The 26,630-nt window shown below is 47.1% G+C and overlaps 1 protein-coding gene across 3 annotated transcripts in view; it reads left to right on the top strand.

Annotated features, from left to right (window-relative positions):
* LYST (lysosomal trafficking regulator) overlaps positions 1-26,630 on the top strand; it is an 864,675-nt gene that overhangs the window by 666,909 nt on the left and 171,136 nt on the right. For all 3 annotated transcript variants that reach the window (XM_063917604.1, XM_063917602.1, XM_063917605.1), the window contains exons 36-38: positions 6,286-6,347; positions 9,168-9,223; positions 13,831-13,983. In XM_063917604.1, coding sequence (XP_063773674.1) covers positions 6,286-6,347; positions 9,168-9,223; positions 13,831-13,983 — 271 coding nt within the window. The remainder of the gene's footprint in view (positions 1-6,285; positions 6,348-9,167; positions 9,224-13,830; positions 13,984-26,630) is intronic.

The raw sequence follows: 26,630 nt of genomic DNA, 5'->3' as shown, positions 1-26,630 counted from the left end.
AGTACTGAACCCTGCGGTATTCCACTGAGTACTGAAGCCCATTCAGAATACATCCCATTTAGTGTTCACTCTAGGAGTGAAAAGGGGCAGGGCGCCGGACTCCGGGGGCACATGTGCGCGCGCGTCCGAAATGGGGGCGCGGCCACGCAAATTAGGGGGCGTGGTCACGCCTCCGTCATTATAGGGGGCGGTGCGGCCCACAGACGCTACTATAGAGAGCGTCTGTGGCCGGCGACGTCACTGTTGGGGGCGTGCCCAGCACCTCCGTCGGTGCTGGGCTTCCCCCAGCCCTCTCCCAATGCGTGAATGGATGCCGCGCGCATGCGCACGGCATCTATACACGCCGGGAGGGCAGGGAGCGGGCGGCTGTTCTAGCAGGGCGCCGCAAAAGGGGCAGGGCGGGTTTTGCCTGTTAAAAAACGGGCAGGGCGCGGCGCCCTGCTAAAACAGCCTAGAGTGAACACTACCATTAATACCCACTCGCTGTTCCCTATTAAACAGCTAATTACTCACCCAAGTACAAATAGTGTTTCCTACCCCAATCTCTCTTAGTTTGAGAATTAGTCTCCTGTGTGGAACTTTGTCAAAGGCCTTAACGAAGTCCAAAAAGATCACATCCACTGCTTGACCCTGATCAACCTGTCCTCTTTCGTGAATACTGATGAAAAGAATTTATTAAATAAATCCGCTTTTTACCTATCATCATTAATCAAGACATCCAACTTGCCCTTTAAAGGCCCAATATTCTCCCTTTTTAACCTTTTACCGTTTATATACTTAAAGAACTTCTTGGGGTTTGTTTTACTCTCCTTTGCGATTTGTGTTTTGTTTTCTATTTTAGCTGCTCTGATTGCTTTTTTGCATTTTTTGTTACATTCCTTGTAGAACTGGAATGATTCCACCATTCCGTCAGACTTAAATGCTTTAAAAGCACGCCTTTTTTTATCCATTTGTTCCTTGACCACCTTATTAAGCCACATCGGTTTGAATTTCCTACTTCTGTTTTTGTTGACTCTGGGAATATATAAATTAGTGTACTTATTGAGCGCAGTTGTAAAAACGTCCCACGGTTCAGCAGTATTCTTACCATGAAATACAATTTCTCAATTGATGTCCTTCATTGCTTGTTTCAGCAATATGAAATTAGCTTTCTTAAAGTTAAAAGTCTTAGTTAAACCCTTACATTGTTGTTTTTGGAAGCTGATATCGAATGTGATCATATTGTGATCACTATTTCCTAGGGTCTCCCCTACTATAGTATGTGTTATTATTTCCTCATTAGTTAGTACTAGGTCCAGTATAGCCCTTTGCCTAGTTGGTTCCTCAATTACCTGGGACAAGTAATGATCTTTTAGCATGTTTAAGAATCTGTTACCCCTAGCTGTATTTACTGTTTCGGTGTGCTGTATTTACTTTTCGGTGTGCTATATTTACTGTTTCGGTAAATACGTCAGCTTGCTTCTAAACAAGACAAGCCTGCTGCATGACGGGGCAGGCCTTCCCCTGGGGGACCCCAGGGTGGGAGGCCGACTTCTACAGTTCACACAGCTCTGGTTAAAGACCACTTCAGAAGCATGGGTGCTGGAAGTTGTCTCTCACGGGTACGCAGTCTGTTTCAAGAGACGTCCCCCTCACCAGTTTTGCTCCTTGGTTCTCCCTTCGGATCCGTTAAAGACGCAAGCTTTGCAAATGGTTGTCAGTTCTCTTCTAAATACAGGAGTGGTCGACTCTGTTTCTAGTCCCAAAACCCAATGGGTCTTTCCGGCCTATACTCAACCTCAAATCTCTGAACAAGTTTGTGAGAGTGTCCAGGTTCCGTATGGAAGCACTGCGCTCAATTGTACTGGCTATGGAACCCGGAGACTCTATAGTATCCCTGGATATACAGGATGCGTACCTGCATATACCTATGGTTTGCTATTGGCAACCTCCACTATCAATTCCAGGTTCTGCCATTTGGACTGGCTACGGCTCCTCGGATCTTCACCAAGGGGCCCATCTCCGTCGCCAGGGAGTGAGAATCCTGCCATATCTGGACGATTTGCTGATTCTGGCAAATTCCCACAATGTCCTTCTCAGTAATCTGCAACTGACGATAACATTCCTGCAAGCCCACTGGTGGCTTTTCATTTGGAAGAAGTCCTCGCTGGTCCCAACTCAGAGCATGGTGCACCTAGGGGCACTCTTGGACACACACAGTCAAAGACTGTTCCTGTCTCCAGAAAAAGTACTGAAGCTTCAAGACAGGATAAGATGCTTCATTTGTGATCCCAGAGTGTCGATACACTCAGTGATGCAAGCACTTGGCCCAATGATGTTGGCATTCGACATGGTAGAGTATGCTCAATTTCATTCCTGCCCTCTACAGAGGTTTATTCTTTTCAAGTAGGACGGCCTACCTCAGCCGATCAGATCTCATATGATCACTTTGACGCCGGAGGTTCGTCTGTCTCTGTCCTAGTGGCTACAGAACAAGCAATTAAGCAGGGGATCCCCGACTGGGTCCTACTGACAAAGGACGCCAGTCTGAGGGGATGGGGTGTGGTGGTGTTGCAACACTCTTTTCAGGGTCGGTGGACCAAGGCGGAATCACTCCTCCCAATAAACATTCTGGAGCTGAGGGCGGTGTTCAATGCTCTGGATCAGAACAGGCCTGTTCAAGTACGGTCAGACAATGCCACCACAGTGGCATACATAAACCATCAAGGTGGTACTCGAAGCCGCATGGTAATGATAGAAGTGTGAAAAATCCTTTGTTGAGTTGAACGCCATCTGCCAGCAGTGTTCATTCCGGGCGTCCTGAATTGGGAAGTGGACTTCATTAGTCGCCAGGACGTGCATGACGGAGAGTGGAGTCTTCATCCGGAAGTCTTTCAACTCCTAGTGGACAAGTGAGGCCTACCAGATGTAGACCTGATTGCGTCTCGACACAATTACAAGGTTTCGGTCTTCGGATCTCGGACCAGGGCTCCTCAAGCAGCGTTCGTGGACGCACTGGTAACTCCATGGAACTTGCGGATGCCCTACGTTTTCCCTCCAGTGTCACTCCTGCCCAGGGTCCTACGGAAGTTCAAACAAGGAGGAGTGCTTCTTCTAGTCACTCCAGCATGGCCCAGGTGACATTGGTTATCAGACCTGCAGGGTCTGTCGACAGGGCGTTCCCTTCTACTTCCTCATCGGCCAGACCTCCTCATACAGGGCCCTTGTGTCTACCCAGACCCGTCCAGACTGGCTTTGATGGCGTGGGTCTTGAAGCATGACTCCTGAGGGCCAAAGGTTTTCTGAGGCGATTATCTAGACTATGTTGAAAGCTCGCAAACCGGCTTGGATTTATTACAGGGTTTGGAATTCTACTTCACCTGGTGTGCTGATATGAATTATGATGTCTCAGAACTTCCAGAATTCTTGCTTTTCTTCAACGAGGCCTTGACTTAGGTCTTCAGCTGGCCTCCCTCAGGGTTCACATATCTGACTTGTCGGTGTGGTTTTGGAGAAAAATTGCCTCTATACCTGGCGTTCATACCTTCACTCAGGGTGTCCTGAGGATTCAGCCTCCCTATGTCCTTCCTGTGGCTCCATGGGATCTGACTGTTGTACTAAAGGCGCTGAAAAAGTCTCTATTTGAACCTCTTGAGTCGGTGGACCTAAAATGGCTCACGGCCAAGGTCCTGTTCTTGCTGGCTATTGTCTCTGCAAGACAGGCATCGGACTTGATCGCCCTGTCCTGTTGTCCACCCTTTCTAATATTCCATCATGACCGGGCAGTTCTACGAACTCGACCAAGTTATTTTCCGATGGTGGTGTCATCTTTCCACCTTAACCAAGAGATTGTGGTTCCGGCCTTTATCTCTCCGGACTTGTCTCCCAAAGAACGTTCTTTGGATGTGGTTAGTGCTCTCCGTATCTATGTGAAGAGGACTGCCTCTATCAGGAAATCAGATGCCCTTTTTGTCCTGTTTGGTTTCCACAAACGTGCCTGGCCTGCAAATAAGCAAACCTTGGCCAGATGGATTAGAATGGCGATTGCACTTCCAGCTCCTGCTGCTATTAAATCCCATTCTACTCGGTCTGTTGGAAATTCTTGGGCGGCCCGCCGTGGCGCATCCACAGAACAATTGTGCCAAGGCGGCTACGTGGTCCTCAGTGAACACGTTTCTTAGGTTCTATGCCTTTGGTACCTTCGCCTCCCAGGATGCTTACTTTGGACACCGGATTCTCATATCCTATAAGGCGCGTCCCCTCCCTTGAGGAACTGTTTTAGGACATCCCTTATGTTTCCCTGTGGAAACCAATGTACCCTGCTGCAGAAAAGGAGTGTTATGGTAAACTTACCATGGTTAACACTCTTTCTGCGAGGTACATTGGGTTCCACAGTGCTCCCACCCTGACGCACCTACCTAGGGATTGTATGGCATTAGCCGCTGGTCCCTTCTCCTGTCGTGAGAATGTGCTTCTATGTGACTAACATCTGCCTTCTCTCTTGCCTACTCCTACATTGGACTGGTTAACGAAACTGAGCTCTGGAGGTAAGGTTATAGAGAACGGCCCAGTGCATCCTGGGACAGCTTAAAGCTTTAGCCTGTTGGTGCCTCTGGATCAAGATAAAGATACACTCTACACCCACGTTTCCCTGTGTACCTTGCAGAAAAAGTGTTAACCATGGCAAGCCTACCATAACACTCCTTTTTTTTTTTTCTTTTTTTTTTTTATACAATTGTATTGGATATACTTTAAATGTTCTTACCCTAATTCAATCATTTAAAAAAACTGACACTTTCTGAGTGGTTTTTGAAAAAAAACATTAGTTAAGTGGTTAAAGAAGACTAAATGCCCCTATTCTAGGCATTACCTTCCTCTTTGGTCCTGCTCTGTCTAGTGCCCCCCTAAATCACTTAACTTTCCTCTTTAGTGTCTGCACATTGCATGGCCTCGCCTCGAGCAGTGCTGTGTGTGGCAGAGGTGGGTAATGATTAAGCTATTTGATGCAAAATGAAGCATCATTCCCCTGCCTATCCTTTACAATAGGTATGTGGGCAAGATGCGTGAGGGGCCTCTGGTCTTCCAGAGGATTTCCCAAAATTTGTGAGTTTCCCATACATTTTGGCAGATTAGATAAGTATACATATATTCAACGGGTATGTAATGGTATGCCGGCTGCTAGGTTCCCGGCTGTCAGCATTCCGTCGCAGGGATCCTGGCTGCCACGATGCCAGCAGGGGGCGAGCGCAACGATGACCCTTGCGGGCTCGCTGCGCTCGCCACCGGTTCTATTCCCACTCTGAGTGTCGTGGACACTCACGAGTGTGAATACCCCCTGGTAGCCGGGATTCCGTCTGTCGGCATTGTCAGAGGTCAGGATTCCGGCTTCGGTATCCTAATCACTGGGATCCCGACTGCCGGCATTGTAACCGCATCCCTATTCAACACCGTATTTTCTTTAACAAGTCTCAGTGGTCAATATGTTGTACAGGATTATCCTACAGTCATTCACCTGTCACCTACTTGTCTAGGCTTGCAGTTTGTTACCTGCCTCCTCCAGGTCTTACCACAGCTGTTCTCTTGTCTGTTTAGTGAACTGCCCATCAATAAATTTTCTTAACTCCTTGCTCAGCCTTCTTCTCAGGCCTCTTGCAGAACATGCAGTGGCCTCATAGGAGGCATCTACTTCATTACTCACTGACGGGTATATTCAATTAGAGTCGGAAGGATGGCAGTTTCCTACTGCAATAGGTCGGAAGGGGTTCCGACCTAATCAATCCGGGCTTAGTTTCCGACAAGTCGGGAAATCCAACTTGTCGGAACAGACGCAGATCCGCCGAGCCGCGTGTATTGTCGGAAGCGGGCCAATCTAGCACCAGCGATGCGCGGGGTCGCGCATCGCTATCGCTGTGAGGGGTACACACGGAGTGATCACTGCTTAAAATCTAAGCAATCTAGTCAGTACCCGTGAGTACCCCCCTTAAGCCACTGTGTGTCAAATTCCAAACTTCCGGGACAGGCCTGTTTACTGGTGAGTGGGCAGATATATTGTGATGAGATGTATTTTGTCCATGCTGTTGTGCACCACTATGTGCCAGATTTCTTTCTGCATATGTATGCCTATTCTTATTCTTATATACCTTATGTCATACTTCGCTCTCATTGACTTGAATTTGTCCAGGACATTCATATCAGATTGTAAATGGTAGATGTGATGCAGGCAAAATGCAGGTTGAGTTCATTTACAATAACATGGATAATTAATATTTGAATATTTTGTTTTCATTAACATATAATTTTATGCAGGGTCAATCGGAGATGTATAAATGTTGCACCATCAAGAGAAACACTTGGAGAACTCTTACTAGGTGAGATTTCTTTACTGAAAATAAAAGTTCAAAGAAACGGTCCTTGCAAAAAAATGTGGTTTGTTATGTAAACATTTCAGGGCTGTTTAAAAGATGTAACTAGTGTAAACTTTAGTGTATACACAAATAAAAACCAGAATGTTAACTTTGCACAAAGCTTAAGGGGGGTACACACGGGGAGAGATGTGTGTTGTGCGATCTGTCACAGAACGCTCAGCACACATCTCTCCCCTGTCAGCACACAGCGCGATGTGTGCTGAGCGAGGTGTGATAGGGGGGTTGACGCTCACTTCACCCAGCGGTGAAGTGAGCAATGTAATTAGATTGTGCCTGCATGCAGTCCAATCTATAACCGGCGATAGCGACGCATGGGGCCGCGTATTGCTATCGCTATGGGCCATACACACGGAGAGATCCGTGCTTAATTTCTAAGCAGTCTAGTCAGATTGCTTAGAAATTAAGCATATATCTCACCGTGGGTCTAAAAGAAGAAATCTTTTTTGTTACGTAGTGTATAAAGTTTAGACTCGTTAAAATTGTGTTTGAAGCACACAAATGTCATTTATATATTTGTTTATAATATACATTTTAAAAGAACTCTTATCTACTGTATTTTGCTTCTGGCAGCAGGAATCCAGAGACGGCTTAAGAACAGGGTGGCCGATTGGTTGCTTAGGAGCCCCCACACATTGCTACATAACGGGGGAGGGGGGAGTTTGGAGTATTACACAATAAACCTTTTGTGATGCTTGGAGTATTAACACAATAATCGTTTTAATAGCATTGCCAGCATTTCTCATTAACAAATTTATTGGTAGGGGCCCCCACAGTTAGTTGCCCTTGGGCCCCACAAACCTTAATCTGAAGCTTTGGGGGAGCATTTAGTTTCAGTGCATATAAAAAGCTTTTGTCTTCTGCATAAAGGGCCTTATTGTTAGCAAACCAAAACTGTTAGCCGTTGGGCAAAACCATGTTGCACTGCAGGTGGGGCAAATGTAACACGTGCAGAGAGATTTCGATTTGGGTGGGGTGTGTTCAAACAGTGGGTGGGGTGTGTTCAAACAGTATAGAAATGAAGCAGCCAGTATTTACCATGCACAGAAACCCAAATCTAAACAACTGCCCCACCTGCAGTGCAACATGGTTTTGCCCAATTGCTAACAAACCTGAATAACCCCCAAAGGTGTTAGATAGCTCATAAAGGATTTTTACAAAATAATGTTCATTGTGGATGGAGTTTACCTTTTAAACCAGTGTCCTGTGACTTACACATTACACAGATGTCTGAATAAAGTAAAAATAACTATATATTACATTTTCATTGAGTAGAGATATGTGGTCTCTTCCATGGGGTTCATTTTAGGTGCAGTAAAGAAGTCTGTTTTAGTTTCATGCCTAGGTGCAGAACAAAAATGAAATAGACTTCTGAACCCGTCCCTACAGTATGTACTGTGAATAGTTCAGATAACACTTCAGTGCTGACTGCAAGTAATCTAGGGGGTTATTCAGGTTTGTTAGCAAACCAAAACAGTTAACAATTGGGCAAAATCATGTTGCACTGCAGGTGGGACAGGAGTAACGTGCAGAGAGATTTATATTTGGTTGGGTTTATTGTATCTGTGCATGCTAAATACTGGCTGCTTAATTTCTTTACAGCAATCTAGATTTCATTTTGAATACACCCCACCCGAATCTAACTTTCTCTACACATGTTACATCTGCCCCTCCTGCAGTGCAACATGGTTTCAAACATGAATAAGAACCCTAGTGCGGGTCATACACATATGGTCCGATTCATGAAACAAACATTAATATTCAGCGTCCGCACAGGAAATTTGGAAAATACGGCATGTTGAAAATACCAATTCATCAGTCCCAGTCCTTTTTTGTGCAGGATTAGAGACTAAAGGATTTTCCAACATGTTGAAGTTTCTTGATCTTCTAACCCTGGCATTGGCAGAACAGTAAATTGCCCAGATACCTGCCTGATGTATAGGCCTCTTAAGCTGCAACAAATACTATAAAGATAAGCATGCATCATTCTACCAAATTAAAGCATTCGTTTTTGCAGTCTTAATTGCATTTAAATCATTCTTGCTTACCCTCCAGGAATATCCAGGAGGCTTCCGAAAATTGGGTGGCCCTCCCGGCCCCCCAGAAAGGTGGGCAAGTCTCCCCCTTTACCTGCAGCCCCTCCGCAAACCCCCCTCCTCCTCGGCCAGCACAGCAGAGAACAAGTGGGCGGTCCGAGGACCCAATTAGCACTGAATCGCATCATCGTAGATCCGTCCGTCCATCCCCCTCCCCCCCCCCTTGCGCTATACAGTGCTTATTCTCTCAGCACTGTATACCTGGGGCGGAGCCACAATGACACTATCGTGATGCCATGCCCCCGGACAGCCCATCTTGCCGCCAGTCACGCCCCCATGTGCCTACAATGTTGCCTCCTCCCGGAGGGGGCTGCAAAGTAGGCAAGTATGATTTACATTGTGCTGCGCTTTCAAAAAAACATTTATGTCCGTGAGAGCATTGAAGAAATGTTTATTTTTGTTTTGATGATCTGTTTTGTCACAGATGTGGGTGGCGAATGCATATTAAGCACCTGCATAAAAGCAGTGTGGTTTATATACAGTTTCTTCTGTTTTAGCATGTATCATAAACAAATGCCTGTGTCTGAAATACCTTATAGGGATAATATATTACCATAGGTGTACTACACACAGAGTGGATTTACTTTTTAAGATCAAATTTGGTAGCAGGCTGCCGTGTTTTATAGCATTATGTTAAAATAAAGCACTATTAAGTTACTTTTCTGTTTAGGCAAAACTGGGATGTATTTTGTTGAAGACTCTGCATCTGACACCATAGAATCCAATGTAAGTATGTTGTAACATGGTATTGCATAGATATAAAATGCTCTTAATGATGATGTTATAAGACGCTGAAAACACTTTTATCCACATATACAGGTTGAGTATCCCATATCCAAATATTCCGAAATACGGAATATTCCGAAATACGGACTTTTTTGAGTGAGAGTGAGATAGTGAAACCTTTGTTTTTTGATGGCTCAATGTACACAAACTTTGTTTAATACACAAAGTTATTAAAAATATTGTATTAAATGACCTTCAGGCTGTGTGTATAAGGTGTATATGAAACATAAATGAATTGTGTAAATGTAGACACACTTTGTTTAATGCACAAAGTTATAAAAAATATTGGCTAAAATTACCTTCAGGCTGTGTGTATAAGGTGTAAATGTAACATAAATGCATTCTGTGCTTAGATTTAGGTCCCTTCACCATGATATCTCATTATGTTATGCAATTATTCCAAAATACGGAAAAATCCCATATCCAAAATACCTCTGGTCCCAAGCATTTTGGATAAGGGAGACTCAACCTGTAGTGCAATATATTAAACTGTAAATTTATATAACTACATAAACATATTTCTTTATTGCCTCCAGCGTGCACTGCACACAGTATATAAGGTGAATGGCTGACATATGTGAATGTTGAAACTACAGCCAATGTCACATTACAGCATTTGTGTTGTATGGTCAGTTCACTAAAACACTAGTGACGTTTATTCTTAAGGTGCATCGCCACCCTAGCCAAAGTCCTCTTCATCAGGTTCCGTCATTTTTCAGTAATTTTTATCATATGGAACTAGAAAATTAATTCTGCTTACCACCTTTAAATGGCAATGGGAGCAGTAGGGGTATCAATGGTTTTACCAATCACAAGCTGCAGTATCTTAAAATAGAGAAAAAAGACTACTTGGAGCAACCCCTGAGGTTCCAGCCTTGGGAAGAGGCAAAACTGTTTTTCTTGGGTGGTGACGCAGCTTCAATATGAAACAAAAACATCAGAGTCTTAAAATTATAATCCATGAACAGCAAAACCAGTCTTGTATTTACAGTCTCTTTGCTTTAGTATATTGAGAGCATGCACTACACATTCACAGTCCTGATTCTATTCTTCAGCATCTAAAACTATACACACGGTTTCTCATTGGTTTCGACTAAGCTTGCATGAAATTATGTGAAAAAGATAGTTCCAACACATTACAGTGAGATATAAATAGATTAGCTCTTTGTTTTGTACTGTACTTGTTGACAGAGCAAATCAGCCTGGCCACTAAACATCTACATGTGTGCAGGGCTGCCATCAGAAATTGTGGGTCCCTTGACTGACAAAACAGGCAGCCCCCCCCCAAAAAAAAAAATGCTTATACACATTATGCCCCCCCAGTAGCAGTGCCGCTTATACACACACTACCCCCAGTAGCTGTGCTGCTTATACATGCCGCCAGTAGTAGCGCCACTTACATATAATGACCACACACACATACATACATACATACATACATACACACACACACACACACACACACACACACACATACCAATATATACACATGCACTTTCTCCTACTCACTCTCCCTCAACTTACCTATCACAGACTGGCAGGAGCTGTTGCAGATCTTTCTCCTGTGGTAACGGCCTGGTCCTGTGTAGCTCTGCCCCCTCCATGTCATGTAGCTCCGCCCCTTTTTCATGCTCGAGTTCTGACATGGTCACAGGAGGGGTAGAGGATGCTGCAAGCTTCAATTGTAAACGTCCCTCCCAAAATGGCCGCCGCCTTAGCAGAGACCGTTATTAAAGGTACTAGAGGAGCCTCCTCTAGTATCTTTAATAACTGTTTCCTCTGAGGCAGTGGTGATTTCGGGAGGGACGTTTACAATTGAAGCTTGCAGCGTCCTCTCCCCCTCCTGTGACCGTATCAGAACTCGGGCATGAAAAGGTGATGGATGGACAGCGGCATGAGCAGCCCGGGCCCTCTCCTCTGTGTTAGAGAGGCCGGGCCTGGGACATCTGTGCCCGCAGCATCCCCTGATGGCGGGCTTGCATGTGTGCAGTGTGGTCTAGTGAGTCGTCAAGCAGAATGTATTTCCTGCATTATTGATGAATATTTTTTTTTCGTATTCTGTATGCAGCATATAACTGAATACATTCACCATGTTGACAATGAAAAGGTAGACACAAGAATGTCCACTGTTGGAACATGTCGACATCTGCATAATGTTGACCTGTCCATAGTGTCAACATCTGAAATGTTATATGACAGGAAATGACATATGTAATCCTGACATTCTGCAGAATTCTGCCGTTAGGTTTGGGCTGTGGAGGGAAGGTTAGTGTTAGGCTGCAGTAGGAGGGTTATAGCTTAGAGACTTGTGTACTCAGAACTGGTTTAGACGACACCGCCTGAACTTAACAGCACCTGACTCTAAAAATGCCACTGCATAGCTGGAACCGATCGGATGTAAGTGATCACTGCACCACTGTGACCCATGGTTATGTCAATGTTGTGAGCGTGTCAACATTCCAACAGCGTTGGCATGCTGCATGTCAACAACACATAACAAACTTGCATAGTACAAGACATGGGACAGTACTCATTGATTGCATTCTTCTTGTATGTAGAAGTACAGTTCTCGGATTTGTGGAACCAAATATTGTGTGGTTTGCACAGTGGTAACATGATAAAGCAAACAATCTCATTTTTATAACAATATGATTCAGTGACTAATAGTCATATTCACTCTTCTATTAATGCTCCCACTGCACTGCTCCCATTTTTTAGCTTACTGCCCAAGGACTAATTTACATAACATTCATGCGTAATGCCACAGTTAACCGTATGAACAAAAAGGAATTTATTCAGTCATAGCTCAAGAAATGGCCGACATTTATTATACAGTCTGTGATGTAAGGCAAAACAATAGGTAACCGCTAGTTGAATAAACATTGATAATGTTAACAATTAGAGAAAGTATCCTGGTATCAAGTATAGACAGTGGGGTGAAACCAGTGAATAGAGATATCTTATTCTGTAATACTACTGGTTTTGCAAACAGAGGTGTACCTCAACAAATTTAGTTATTGGTCAACTAACTACTGCATCATTGGAATAGTCAAATGACCAGTTGACATACTTACCACTATTGATAAGCAGTCGTTGAAGTGAACTGGTATTGAATGGTATGACCGGGTGTAGTATGGAATGCCGGCGGCCGGGCTCCCGGCGACCAGCATACCGGCGCCGGAAGCCCGACCGCCGGCATACCGACAGCGTGGTGAGCGCAAATGAGCCCCTTGCGGGCTCGCTGCGGGCACGGTGGCGATCCACACTATTTATTCTCCCACCAGGGGGGGTTGTGGATCCCCACGAGGGAGAAAAAGTGTTGGTATGCCGGCTGTCGGGATTCCAGCTCCGGTATACTGTGCGCCGGGATCCCGATAGCCGGCAACCTGAAGACCACCCGTATGACCTACCAAAGTGTCTCCCTCTTATTTTTGTTACTCCACACTTGGTGCTTAATTGTCACAAACTAATGGGTCTTCAATGTAGAAGCCAGAGTGGATGAACTGTTTACATAAGTTCAGTGCACTAAAAAATGGTTGATGGTTGTATACTTAGCTCAGTCAGTAGTAGAGACACACGATGAGATGTAAGTAAATTTATCTGAATAATTATCTTTCAAGACTTATGAACTTTGCTTTGATTCAAGTGAACATACTTGCTGGGATATTCAATCACCCCGACAGCAAGTCCGGTGTGATGTATGGCCGCCGGGGGCTACCTTATTAGCCCCGATAAGTCGGCGTGTGCCACGGCTTATCAGGGATTTTGTTTCACCTGCCTCCGGCAGGCGAAGCAAAATCCCTGATAACAGCCCCCATTTCACCAGAAAGTACACAGGTTTCACTGAACCTGTGTATTTACGGGTGTAAATCCACTTTTTACTGGCCGAGCTAATCAACTAGCCCGACCACAGCACCCGAAGAAACATTGGGGGGTTTTACGCCTGATGTCTCTTCGGGGCAAATTTAATATCCCGCTTGGATTTTTACCAATATGCACAGACAGGTACTTTAGTGTTAAAGCTAGACTTCTGCATACTGGAGCTGGGGGTGGGGGGAGTCAGAACAGAAGAGAGGTAGTAGGGCTGAGCAGAGTGAAGGGCGGGAACTGAAGCGACTTTCCAGGTCCAATAAAGTAATATTAATAAAATAAGAATATATATATATAATGTATACTTTTCTAAGTCACCTGGCACTCCCCACTTACAAGCAACATATAGTCATCCAATGTAATTGAGCCGACATGGCTTACCCGGAAGTGCGTCGCTTGTGGACATTCGGTTGCCGGAATGTTGGAGGATGGTGGCGGCGGGAGTTTTCACGTTGTTTGGAAGTATATAGTGTGTAAAAATAAACTGGTGAAAATAGCAATTGTAGACAGATCTAAATCACAAATCAAGAATATTTTCTGCTAAAATTAACAAATGTCTACTTCACTTGAATTGAACACAAAAATTCTTATAGTTTCAAACTAACTGAATTTAAGCAACATCTATTTAGATTCCTATGTGAACATATTCAACTTTATCACTTTTATCTTGATTGTAGTCTTTGCTTGGTGAGTCGGAACCTGCCTCATTTTCCTGGACTTATGAAGAAATCAAAGAAGTTCACAAGCGCTGGTGGCAACTGCGAGACAATGCTGTAGAGATCTTTTTAACAAATGGAAGAACCCTATTGTTGGCATTTGACAACGCAAAAGTAATTGTGCTAGATTGTTATAAACATCAAGCAGTTGTAAACATGCATTATAAAAGGGATGTTGGGCTTTAAGTGTATCATAACATTATGTTTGGATTATTGAAATAACATTTTAGGATGATTATAATTTGTGTTTTCCTTGCAGTTATTACGTTTTACAGTATGTATACTGTAGGTTTACTTATGTGGTGCTACAGAATGTATTGTGCATCTTACAGTATAAACAACAACCTAAAACTAGTACAGGTACAGCAAATTCAAATAATACAGGACACACTTCACATCAAATTTGAGTCTGATATAAGCCTCTTACACATTTTCCTGAGATTTTAATGCTTTGAAATATCTTTGGAATCTCCGCAAAATTTTCTTTTCTTTTTCATCCATGGGGGACACAGGGATGACGCTGGGTGTAGGTGGTGAGCTGGAGGCTGGGGACAAAACTGTTAACACTCTTTTCCAAGCAACTCAGGCTTCCTATACCCTGCTCCAAGCCTCCAGGTTCAGTTTTTCGTTTGATGCCCAAGGAGTGGGCATGGTTTTGGGTTTTTTTCTTTTGGTGGGCGCACTTATGTTGGCCTCTCTATCGTTTCCTTTATTTTATTTCTTTACTGTTACTACAATAATTTTGACTGAGCAGACGAGGGGTCAGCATTTATGACTCTCTCACTGCCACTAATTCCTCCGCACCGGTGTTCGGAACACTGGCAGCAGGGTCAGTGTCCCTGGCCAGGCACCAGTACACACTGGAGGAGCTGCAGCCAGAGCTCCGGGGAGCAGGTAAGACAGCTACCAGCACCACCGGTGAGGAGAGCACTGGAGGTACTGACAGTGGGGCCCAAGATGTCTCTGCACCCCCACTAGACCTAGACTACCATGGCACTTTCCGTGGCAACGGGGCACTGTTACTTACCGGCTGCCCTGATGTTTGGTCCAGATGGGGGTGGTAGGCTTTCTCTATTGGCCCCACCCCCATCCCTTTGGGCATTCCTTCCTGCAGGCCACCCGCCACTGAGCATATTCCTCCTCCTTCCAGGAGATGCTGGTCGGCAATTTTTTTCACATTGCCTGCCCTACCATCTCATTAGAGAGAAGCACAGGCGCCTGTCTACCTGTATACCTTGCTCTCTGCAGTCAGGTTATACATCCAGCTGTCCTTACTCCTTCTGTCAAGGTTGGTTTGTTAAGCACTATTTGCCCATTTTTAATTCCATTGAATGTTCTTTGTGCATGTATATTTAAGTGAAAACATACAAGAAACTGCATATATGTACTATTAGCTATTCCAAAATATACCAAATAGTATTAGAATAATGAGCATGCCTTGAGAAAGACCATTGAAGGGTCAAAATGCATTGGCGGTGATTATGACCAGCCTTATAACCAGACCAGAAGGATTACACACTGGGACCCCCCTCACATTCCCTTAGAAAAAGCCAGAACTCGCTGGGACTTTATGGTAGGAGGGTCCCACAGATTTCTACCTATTATTCTTCTTTTCTCTAACGTCCTAGTGGATGCTGGGGACTCCGAAAGGACCATGGGGAATAGCGGCTCCGCAGGAGACTGGGCACAAAGTAAAAGCTTTAGGACTAGCTGGTGTGCACTGGCTCCTCCCCCCATGACCCTCCTCCAAGCCTCAGTTAAGATTTTGTGCCCGAACGAGAAGGGTGCAATCTAGGTGGCTCTCCTGAGCTGCTTAGAGTAAAAGTTTAAATAGGTTTTTTATTTTCAGTGAGACCTGCTGCCAACAGGCTCACTGCATCGAGGGACTAAGGGGAGAAGAAGCGAACTCACCTGCGTGCAGAGTGGATTGGGCTTCTTAGGCTACTGGACATTAGCTCCAGAGGGACGATCACAGGCCCAGCCATGGATGGGTCCCGGAGCCGCGCCGCCGGCCCCCTTACAGATGCTGAAGCAAGAAGAGGTCCATAAATCGGCGGCAGAAGACTTTCCTGTCTTCATAAGGTAGCGCACAGCACTGCAGCTGTGCGCCATTGCTCTCAGCACACTTCACACTTCGGTCACTGAGGGTGCAGGACGCTGGGGGGGGGCGCCCTGGGAAGCAATGAATTTACCTTATTTGGCAAAAAATACATCACATATAGCTCCTGGGCTATATGGATGTATTTAACCCCTGCCAGTTTTCCAGAAAAAAGCGGGAGAAGAGCCCGCCGTGAAGGGGGCGGGGCCTATCTCCTCAGCACACAGCGCCATTTTTCCCACACAGCTCCGCTGGTAGGAAGGCTCCCAGAATCTCCCCTGCATCCTGCAACTACAGAAACAGGGTAAAAAAGAGAGGGGGGCACTTATTTGGCAAAATAACAGATATAAGCAGCTATAAGGGATAGACACTTATTGTAAGGTTGTCCCTATACATATATAGCGCTCTGGTGTGTGCTGGCAAACTCTCCCTCTGTCTCCCCAAGGGGCTAAGTGGGTCCTGTCCTCTATCAGAGCATTCCCTGTGTGTGTGCTGGGTGTCGGTACGTGTGTGTCGACATGTATGAGGAGGAAAATGATGTGGAGGCGGAGCAATTGCCTATAATGGTGATGTCACCCCCTAGGGAGTCGACACCTGAATGGATGGCCGTAATTAAGGAATTACGTGACAGTGTCGGCACGTTACAGAAAACTGTTGACGACATGAGACAGCCGGCAGCTCAGTTAGTGCCTGTCCAGGCGTCTCAAACACCGTCAGGGGCTATTAAACGCCCGTTACCTCAGTGGGTCGACACGGACCCAGACACAGACACTGACTCCAGTGTCGACGGTGAAGAAACAAACGTATTTTCCAGTAGGGCCACACGTTACATGATCACGGCAATGAAGGAGGTTTTGCACATCTCTGATACTGCAAGTACCACAAAAAGGGGTATTATGTGGGGTGTGAAAAAACTACCCGTAGTTTTTCCTAAATCAGATGAATTGAATGAAGTGTGTGATGAAGCGTGGGTTACCCCCGACAAAAAACTGCTAATTTCTAAAAAATTATTGGCACTATATCCCTTCCCACCAGAGGTTAGGGCTCGTTGGGAAACACCCCCTAGGGTGGATAAGGCGCTCACACGCTTATCAAAACAAGTGGCGTTACCGTCTCCAGAAACGGCCGCCCTTAAGGAGCCAGCAGATAGGAGGCTGGAAAATATCCTTAAAAGTATATACACACATACTGGTGTTATACTGCGACCAGCAATCGCCTCAGCCTGGATGTGCAGTGCTGGGGTGGCTTGGTCGGATTCCCTGACTGAAAATATTGATACCCTGGACAGGGACAATATATTATTGACTATAGAGCATTTAAAGGATGCATTCCTATATATGCGAGATGCACAGAGAGACATTTGCACTCTGGCATCAAGAGTAAGTGCGATGTCCATTTCTGCCAGAAGAGGATTATGGACGCGACAGTGGTCAGGGGATGCGGATTCCAAACGGCATATGGAAGTATTGTCGTATAAAGGGGAGGAGTTATTTGGGGGCGGTCTATCGGACCTGGTGGCCACGGCAACGGCTGGGAAATCCACCTTTTTTTTTTTACCCCAAGTCACCTCGCAGCAGAAAAAGATACCGCCTTTTCAGGCTCAGTCCTTTCGTCCCCATAAAGGCAAGCGGGCAAAAGGCCACTCATATCTGCCCCGGGGCAGAGGAAGGGGAAAAAGACTGCAACAGACAGCTTCTTCCCACGACCAGAAGCCCTCCCCCGCTTCTGCCAAGTCCTCAGCATGACGCTGGGGCCTTACAAGCGGACTCAGGCACGGTGGGGGCCCGTCTCAAGAATTTCAGCGCGCAGTGGGCTCACTCGCAAGTGGACCCCTGGATCCTGCAGGTAGTATCTCAGGGGTACAAATTGGAATTCGAGACGTCTCCCCCTCGCCGGTTCCTGAAGTCGGCTTTACCAACATCTACCCCCGACAGGGAGGCGGTATTGGAAGCCATTCACAAGCTGTATTCCCAGCAAGTGATAATCAAGGTACCCCTCCTACAACAAGCAGTGATAGCGAACCTGGAAGAAGGGGACTACATGGTGTCTCTGGACATCAAGGATGCTTACCTCCATGTCCCAATTTGCCCTTCTCACCAAGGGTACCTCAGGTTTGTGGTACAGAACTGTCACTATCAGTTTCAGACGCTGCCGTTTGGATTGTCCACGGCACCCCGGGTCTTTACCAAGGTAATGGCCGAAATGATGATTCTTCTTCGAAGAAAAGGCGTCTTAATTATCCCTTACTTGGACGATCTCCTGATAAGGGCACGGTCCAGAGAACAGTTAGAGGTCGGAGTAGCACTATCTCAAATAGTACTACGACAGCACGGATGGATTCTAAATATTCCAAAATCGCACCTGATTCCGACGACACGTCTGCTGTTCCTAGGGATGATTCTGGACACAGTACAGAAAAAGGTGTTTCTCCCGGAAGAGAAAGCCAGGGAGTTATCCGACCTAGTCAGGAAACTCCTAAGACCAGGCCAGGTGTCAGTGCATCAGTGCACAAGGGTCCTGGGAAAGATGGTGGCTTCTTACGAAGCGATTCCATTCGGCAGATTCCACGCAAGAACTTTTCAGTTGGATCTGCTAGACAAATGGTCCGGATCGCATCTTCAAATGCATCAGCGGATAACCCTGTCTCCAAGGACAAGGGTGTCTCTCCTGTGGTGGTTACAGAGTGCTCATCTCCTAGAGGGCCGCAGATTCGGCATTCAGGATTGGGTCCTGGTGACCACGGATGCCAGCCTGAGAGGCTGGGGAGCAGTCACACAGGGAAAAAATTTCCAGGGCTTGTGGTCAAGCATGGAAACATCACTTCACATAAATATCCTGGAACTAAGGGCCATTTACAATGCCCTAAGTCAGGCAAGGCCTCTGCTTCAGGGTCAGCCAGTATTGATCCAGTCGGACAACATCACGGCAGTCGCCCACGTAAACAGACAGGGCGGCACAAGAAGCAGGAGGGCAATGACGGAAGTGACAAGGATTCTTCGCTGGGCGGAAAATCATGTGATAGCACTGTCAGCAGTGTTCATTCCGGGAGTGGACAACTGGGAAGCAGACTTCCTCAGCAGACACGATCTTCACCCGGGGGAGTGGGGACTTCACCCAGAAGTCTTCCACATGATTGTAAACCGTTGGGAAAAACCAAAGGTGGACATGATGGCGTCTCGCCTCAACAAAAAACTGGACAGATATTGCTCCAGGTCAAGGGACCCTCAGGCAATAGCTGTGGACGCTCTGGTAACACCGTGGGTGTACCGGTCAGTGTATGTGTTCCCTCCTCTTCCTCTCATACCAAAAGTACTGAGAATCATAAGAAGGAGAGGAGTAAAGACTATACTCGTGGCTCCGGATTGGCCAAGAAGGACTTGGTACCCGGAAATTCAAGAGATGCTCACGGAAGACCCGTGGCCTCTACCTCTAAGACAGGACCTGCTCCAGCAGGGACCATGTCTGTTCCAAGACTTACCGCGGCTGCGTTTGACGGCATGGCGGTTGAACGCCGGATCCTGAAGGAAAAAGGCATTCCGGATGAAGTCATCCCTACCCTGATCAAAGCCAGGAAGGATGTAACCGTACAACATTATCACCGTATTTGGCGTAAATATGTTGCGTGGTGCGAGGCCAGGAAGGCCCCTACGGAGGAATTTCAACTGGGTCGATTCCTGCATTTCCTGCAAACAGGACTGTCTATGGGCCTCAAATTAGGGTCCATTAAGGTTCAAATTTCGGCCCTGTCGATATTCTTCCAAAAAGAACTGGCTTCTGTTCCTGAAGTTCAGACGTTTGTCAAGGGAGTACTGCATATACAGCCTCCTTTTGTGCCTCCAGTGGCACCTTGGGATCTCAATGTAGTGTTGGGATTCCTAAAATCACATTGGTTTGAACCACTCACCACTGTGGACTTGAAATATCTCACATGGAAAGTGGTAATGCTGTTAGCCCTGGCTTCAGCCAGGCGTGTATCAGAATTGACGGCTTTATCCTATAAAAGCCCTTACCTAATTTTTCATACGGACAGGGCAGAATTGAGGACTCGTCCTCAATTTCTCCCTAAGGTGGTTTCAGCATTTCACTTGAACCAACCTATTGTGGTGCCTGCGGCTACTAGGGACTTGGAGGATTCCAAGTTGCTGGACGTAGTCAGGGCCCTGAAAATATATGTTTCCAGGACGGCTGGAGTCAGAAAATCTGACTCGCTGTTTATCCTGTATGCACCCAACAAGCTGGGTGCTCCTGCTTCTAAGCAGACGATTGCTCGTTGGATTTGTAGTACAATTCAGCTTGCACATTCTGTGGCAGGCCTGCCACAGCCAAAATCTGTAAAAGCCCATTCCACACGGAAAGTGGGCTCATCTTGGGCGGCTGCCCGAGGGGTCTCGGCTTTACAACTTTGCCGAGCTGCTACTTGGTCAGGGGCAAACACGTTTGCTAAATTCTACAAATTTGATACCCTGGCTGAGGAGGACCTGGAGTTCTCTCATTCGGTGCTGCAGAGTCATCCGCACTCTCCCGCCCGTTTGGGAGCTTTGGTATAATCCCCATGGTCCTTTCGGAGTCCCCAGCATCCACTAGGACGTTAGAGAAAATAAGAATTTACTTACCGATAATTCTATTTCTCATAGTCCGTAGTGGATGCTGGGCGCCCATCCCAAGTGCGGATTGTCTGCATTACTTGTACATAGTTATTGTTACAAAAATCGGGTTATTGTTGTTGTGAGCCATCTTTTCAGAGGCTCCTTCTGTTATCATGCTGTTAACTTGGTTCAGATCACAAGTTGTACGGTGTGATTGGTGTGGCTGGTATGAGTCTTACCCGGGATTCAAAATCCTTCCTTATTGTGTACGCTCGTCCGGGCACAGTATCCTAACTGAGGCTTGGAGGAGGGTCATGGGGGGAGGAGCCAGTGCACACCAGCTAGTCCTAAAGCTTTTACTTTGTGCCCAGTCTCCTGCGGAGCCGCTATTCCCCATGGTCCATTCGGAGTCCCCAGCATCCACTACGGACTATGAGAAATAGAATTATCGGTAAGTAAATTCTTATTATTATTATTACATTTTATTTTTCTCTGACGTCCTAGTGGATGCTGGGAACTCCGTAAGGACCATGGGGAATAGACTGGCTCCGCAGGAGACTGGGCACTCTAAAAGAAAGATTAGGTACTATCTGGTGTGCACTGGCTCCTCCCTCTATGCCCCTCCTCCAGACCTCAGTTAGAATCTGTGCCCGGCCAGAGCTGGGTGCTCCTAGTGGGCTCTCCTGAGCTTGCTAGAAAGAAAGTATTTGTTAGGTTTTTTATTTTCAGTGAGATCTGCTGGCAACAGACTCACTGCTTCGTGGGACTGAGGGGAGAGAAGCAAACCTACCTGCTTGCAGCTAGCTTGTGCTTCTTAGGCTACTGGACACCATTAGCTCCAGAGGGTTCGAACACAGGACCTGACCTCGATCGTCCGTTCCCTGAGCCGCGCCGCCGTCCCCCTTGCAGAGCCAGAAGACAGAAGAAGGAGATAAAATCGGCGGCAGAAGACTCCGGTCTTCATTAAGGTAGCGCACAGCACTGCAGCTGTGCGCCATTGCTCCCACTGCACACCACACACTCCGGTCACTGTAGGGTGCAGGGCGCTGTGGGGGGGCGCCCTGGGCAGCAATAAGATTACCTTTTGGCACATTATGCACATAATACAGTCTGGAAAACTGTATATGTGCAAAAAACCCCGCCATTAAGATATACAAAACGCGGGAGAAGCCCGCCGCTGAGGGGGCGGGGCCTTCTTCCTCAGCACACCAGCGCCATTTTCTCTTCACAGCTCCGCTGGAAGGACGCTCCCCAGGCTCTCCCCTGCAGTATCCAGTACAAGTAGGGTAAAAAAGAGAGGGGGGCACATAAATTTAGGCGCAAATAAGATATAAGCAGCTATTGGGAAAAATCACTCAGTATAGTGTAAATCCCTGTGATATATAGCGCTGTGGTGTGTGCTGGCATACTCTCTCTCTGTCTCCCCAAAGGACTTTGTGGGTTCCTGTCCTCAGTCAGAGCATTCCCTGTGTGTGTGCGGTGTGTCGGTACGGCTGTGTCGACATGTTTGATGAGGAGGGTTACGTGGAGGCGGAGCAAGGGCAGATAAGTGTGGTGTCGCCCCCGACGGGGCCGACACCGGATTGGATGGATATGTGGAAGGTCTTAACAGACAGTGTTTAACTCCTTACATAAAAGGTTCGATGACGCAGCAGCCTTGGGACAGCCGGGATCTCAGCCCACGCCTGCCCAGGCGTGTCAGAGGCCATCAGGGGCTCATAAACGCCCGCTAGCTCAGATGGCAGACACAGATGTCGACACGGAGTCTAACTCCAGTGTAGATGAGGATGAGACAAATGCACAGTCTACAAAAGCCATCCAATGCATGATTACTGCAATGAAAAATGTATTGCACATTTCTGATATTAACCCGGTTACCACCAAGAAGGGTATTATGTTTGGGGAGAAAAAGCAGCCAGTGACTTTTCCCCCATCTGATGAATTAAATGAATTGTGTGAGGAAGCGTGGAGTTCCCCCGATAAGAAACTAGTGATTTCTAAGAGGTTACTGATGGCGTACCCTTTCCCGCCAACGGACAGGTTACGTTGGGAAACATCCCCTAGGGTGGACAAGGTGCTCACACGCTTCTCAAAAAAGGTGGCACTGCCGTCTCAGGATACGGCCGCCTTAAAGGAGCCTGCGGATAGAAAGCAGGAAGCTATCCTGAAGTCTGTGTATACACACTCAGGTACTATACTGAGACCTGCTATTGCTTCAGCATGGATGTGTAGTGCTGCAGCCGCATGGTCTGATTCCCTGTCAGACAACATTGATTCCCTCGACAGGGATACTATTTTGCTAACCATAGAACATATAAAAGACATCGTCTTATATATGCGGGATGCACAGAGGGACATTTGCCTGCTGGCATCTAGAATTAATGCAATGTCCATTTCTGCCAGGAGAGAATTATGGACTCGGCAGTGGACAGGTGATGCTGATTCTAAAAGACACATGGAGGTTTTGCCTTATAAGGGTGAGGAATTGTTTGGGGACGGTCTCTCGGACCTCATATCCACGGCAACAGCCGGGAAGTCAACTTTTTTACCTCAGGTTCCCTCACAGCCTAAGAAAGCACCGTATTATCATGTACAGTCCTTTCGGCCTCAGAAAGGCAAGCGGATCAGAGGCGCATCCTTTCTGCCCAGAGGCAGGGGTAGAGGAAAGAAGCTGCACCAGGCAGCCAGTTCCCAGGAACAAAAATCCTCCCCCGCTTCCTTTAAGTCCACCGCATGACGCTGGGGCTCCACAGGCGGAGCCGGGTGCGGTGGGGGCGCGTCTCCGAAACTTCAGCAACCAGTGTTTTCGCTCACAAGTGGATCTCTGGGCGGTACAAATTGTATCTCAGGGATACAAACTGGAGTTCGAGGCGACTCCCCCTCGCCGTTACCTCAAATCAGCCTTGCCTGCTGCTCCCAGGGAAAGGGAGGTGGTACTGGCGGCAATTCACAAGCTGTACCTTCAGCAGGTGATAATCAAGGTTCCCCTCCTACAACAGGGACGGGGTTACTATTCCACAATGTTTGTGGTACCGAAACCAGCCGGTTCGGTGAGACCCATTCTGAATTTAAAATCCTTGAACACTTATATAAGGAAGTTCAAGTTCAAAATGGAATCGCTCAGGGCGGTTATTGCAAGCCTGGAAGAGGGGGATTTTATGGTGTCGCTGGACATCAAGGATGCTTACTTGCATGTCCCCGTTTACCCACCTCACCAGGAGTACCTCATGTATGTGGTACAGGATTGTCATTACCAATTCCGTCCACGGCACAGAGAGTATTTACCAAGGTAATGGCCGAAATGATGATACTCCTTCGGAAAAAGGGAGTTATAATTATCCCGTACTTGGACGATCTCCTTATAAAGGCGATGTCCAGAGAGCAGTTGTTAGTCAGCGTAGCACTCTGTCAGGAAGTGTTGCTACAGCACGGCTGGATTCTGAATATCCCAAAGTCGCAGCTGATTCCTGCGACGCGTCTTCTCTTTCTGGGCATGATTCTGGACACAGAACAGAAGAAGGTGTTTCTCCCGGTGGAGAAGGCCCAGGAATTGTCATCTCTGGTCAGGGACCTCCTGAAACCAAAACAGGTGTCGGTGCATCACTGCACGCGAGTCCTGGGAAAGATGATGGCTTCTTACGAAGCAATTCCCTTCGGCAGGTTCCATGCAAGGATCTTTCAGTGGGATCTGTTGGACAAATGGTCCGGATCGCATCTTCAGATGCATCGGTTATTCACCCTGTCCCCAAGGGCCAGGGTGTCTCTGCTGTGGTGGCTGCAGAGTGCTCATCTTCTCGAGGGCCGCAGATTCGGCATACAGGACTGGATCCTGGTGACCACGGACGCAAGCCTCCGAGGATGGGGGGCAGTCACTCAGGGAAGGAACTTCCAAGGACAGTGGTCAAGTCAGGAGACTTCACTACATATAAATATACTGGAACTAAGGGCCATTTACAACGCCCTGAGTCAAGCACAGCCCCTGCTTCAAAACCAACCAGTGCTGATTCAATCAGACAACATCACGGCGGTCGCCCATGTAAACCGCCAGGGCGGCACAAGAAGCAGGATGGAGATGGCAGAAGCCACAAGGATTCTCCGATGGGCGGAGAATCACGTGCTAGCACTGTCAGCAGTGTTCATTCCGGGAGTGGACAACTGGAAAGCAGACTTCCTCAGCAGGCACGACCTCCACCCGGGAGAGTGGGGACTTCATCCAGAAGTCTTCACGCAGATTGTGAACCGTTGGGAACAGCCACAGGTGGACATGATGGCGTCCCGCCTCAACAAAAAGCTAAAAAAATATTGAGCCAGGTCAAGGGACCCTCAGGCGATAGCTGTGGACGCACTAGTGACACCGTGGGTGTACCAGTCGGTTTATGTGTTCTCTCCTCTTCCTCTCATACCCAAGGTACTGAGGATAGTAAGAAAGAGAGGAGTAAGAACTGTACTCATCGTTCCGGATTGGCCAAGAAGAACTTGGTACCCATAACTACAAGAAATGATCTCAGAGGACCCTTGGCCTCTGCCTCTCAGACAGGACCTGTTACAGCAGGGGCCGTGTCTGTTCCAAGACTTACCGCGCCTGCGTTTGACGGCATGGCGGTTGAACGCCGGATCCTAACGGAAAAGGGCATTCCGGATGAAGTGATTCCTACGCTGATAAAGGCTAGGAAAGATGTGACAGCACAACATTATCACCGTATATGGCGAAAATATGTTGCTTGGTGTGAGGCCAGGAAGGCCCCTACAGAGGAATTCCAGCTGGGTCGATTCCTGCACTTCCTACAGTCAGGAGTGACTATGGGCCTAAAATTAGGTTCCATAAAGGTCCAGATTTCGGCCCTATCTATTTTCTTTCAATAAGAACTGGCTTCACTGCCTGAAGTTTAGACGTTTGTTAAGGGAGTGCTGCATATTCAGACCCCTTTTGTGCCTCCAGTGGCACCTTGGGATCTTAACGTTGTGTTGGATTTCCTGAAATCCCACTGGTTTGAGCCACTTAAGACCGTGGAGCTAAAATATCTCACGTGGAAAGTGGTCATGCTTTTGGCCTTGGCTTCGGCTAGGCGTGTGTCAGAATTGGCGGCTTTGTCATGTAAAAGCCCTTATCTGATCTTCCATATGGACAGGGCAGAATTGAGGACTCGTCCCCAATTTCTCCCTAAGGTGGTATCAGCGTTTCATTTGAACCAACCTATTGTGGTGCCTGCGGCTACTCGGGACTTGGAGGACTCCAAGTTACTGGATGTAGTCAGGGCTTTGAAAATCTATGTAGCCAGGACGGCTAGAGTCAGGAAAACTGACTCGCTGTTTATCCTGCATGCACCCAACAAGCTGGGTGCTCCTGCTTCAAAGCAAACTATTGCGCGCTGGATCTGTAACACGATTCAGCAAGCTCATTCTGCGGCAGGATTGCCGCATCCAAAATCGGTAAAAGCCCATTCCACAAGGAAGGTGGGCTCTTCTTGGGCGGCTGCCCGAGGGGTCTCGGCTTTACAGCTTTGCCGAGCTGCTACTTGGTCGGGTTCAAACACATTTGCTAAGTTCTACAAGTTTGATACCCTGGCTGAGGAGGACCTTGCCTTTGCTCATTCGGTGCTGCAGAGTCATCCGCACTCTCCCGCCCGTTTGGGAGCTTTGGTATAATCCCCATGGTCCTTACGGAGTTCCCAGCATCCACTAGGACGTCAGAGAAAATAAGAATTTACTCACCGGTAATTCTATTTCTCGTAGTCCGTAGTGGATGCTGGGCGCCCGTCCCAAGTGCGGACTCTCTGCAATACATGTATATAGTTGACTAAAGGGTTATTGTTATGAGCCATCTGTTACTGAGGCTCAGTTTGTTGTTCATACTGTTAACTGGGTATGGTTATCACAAGTTGTACGGTGTGATTGGTGTGGCTGGTATGAGTCTTACCCTGGATTCCAAATCCTTTCCTTGTTGTGTCAGCTCTTCCGGGTACAGTTTCTTTAACTGAGGTCTGGAGGAGGGGCATAGAGGGAGGAGCCAGTGCACACCAGATAGTACCTAATCTTTCTTTTAGAGTGCCCAGTCTCCTGCGGAGCCCGTCTATTCC

Source organism: Pseudophryne corroboree, chromosome 4 (genome assembly GCF_028390025.1).
Source record: "Pseudophryne corroboree isolate aPseCor3 chromosome 4, aPseCor3.hap2, whole genome shotgun sequence".
NCBI classification, from domain to species: Eukaryota; Metazoa; Chordata; class Amphibia; order Anura; family Myobatrachidae; genus Pseudophryne; species Pseudophryne corroboree.
Note: the sequence above shows the minus strand (reverse complement) of the source record. Positions and strands in the feature narration are given on the sequence as shown.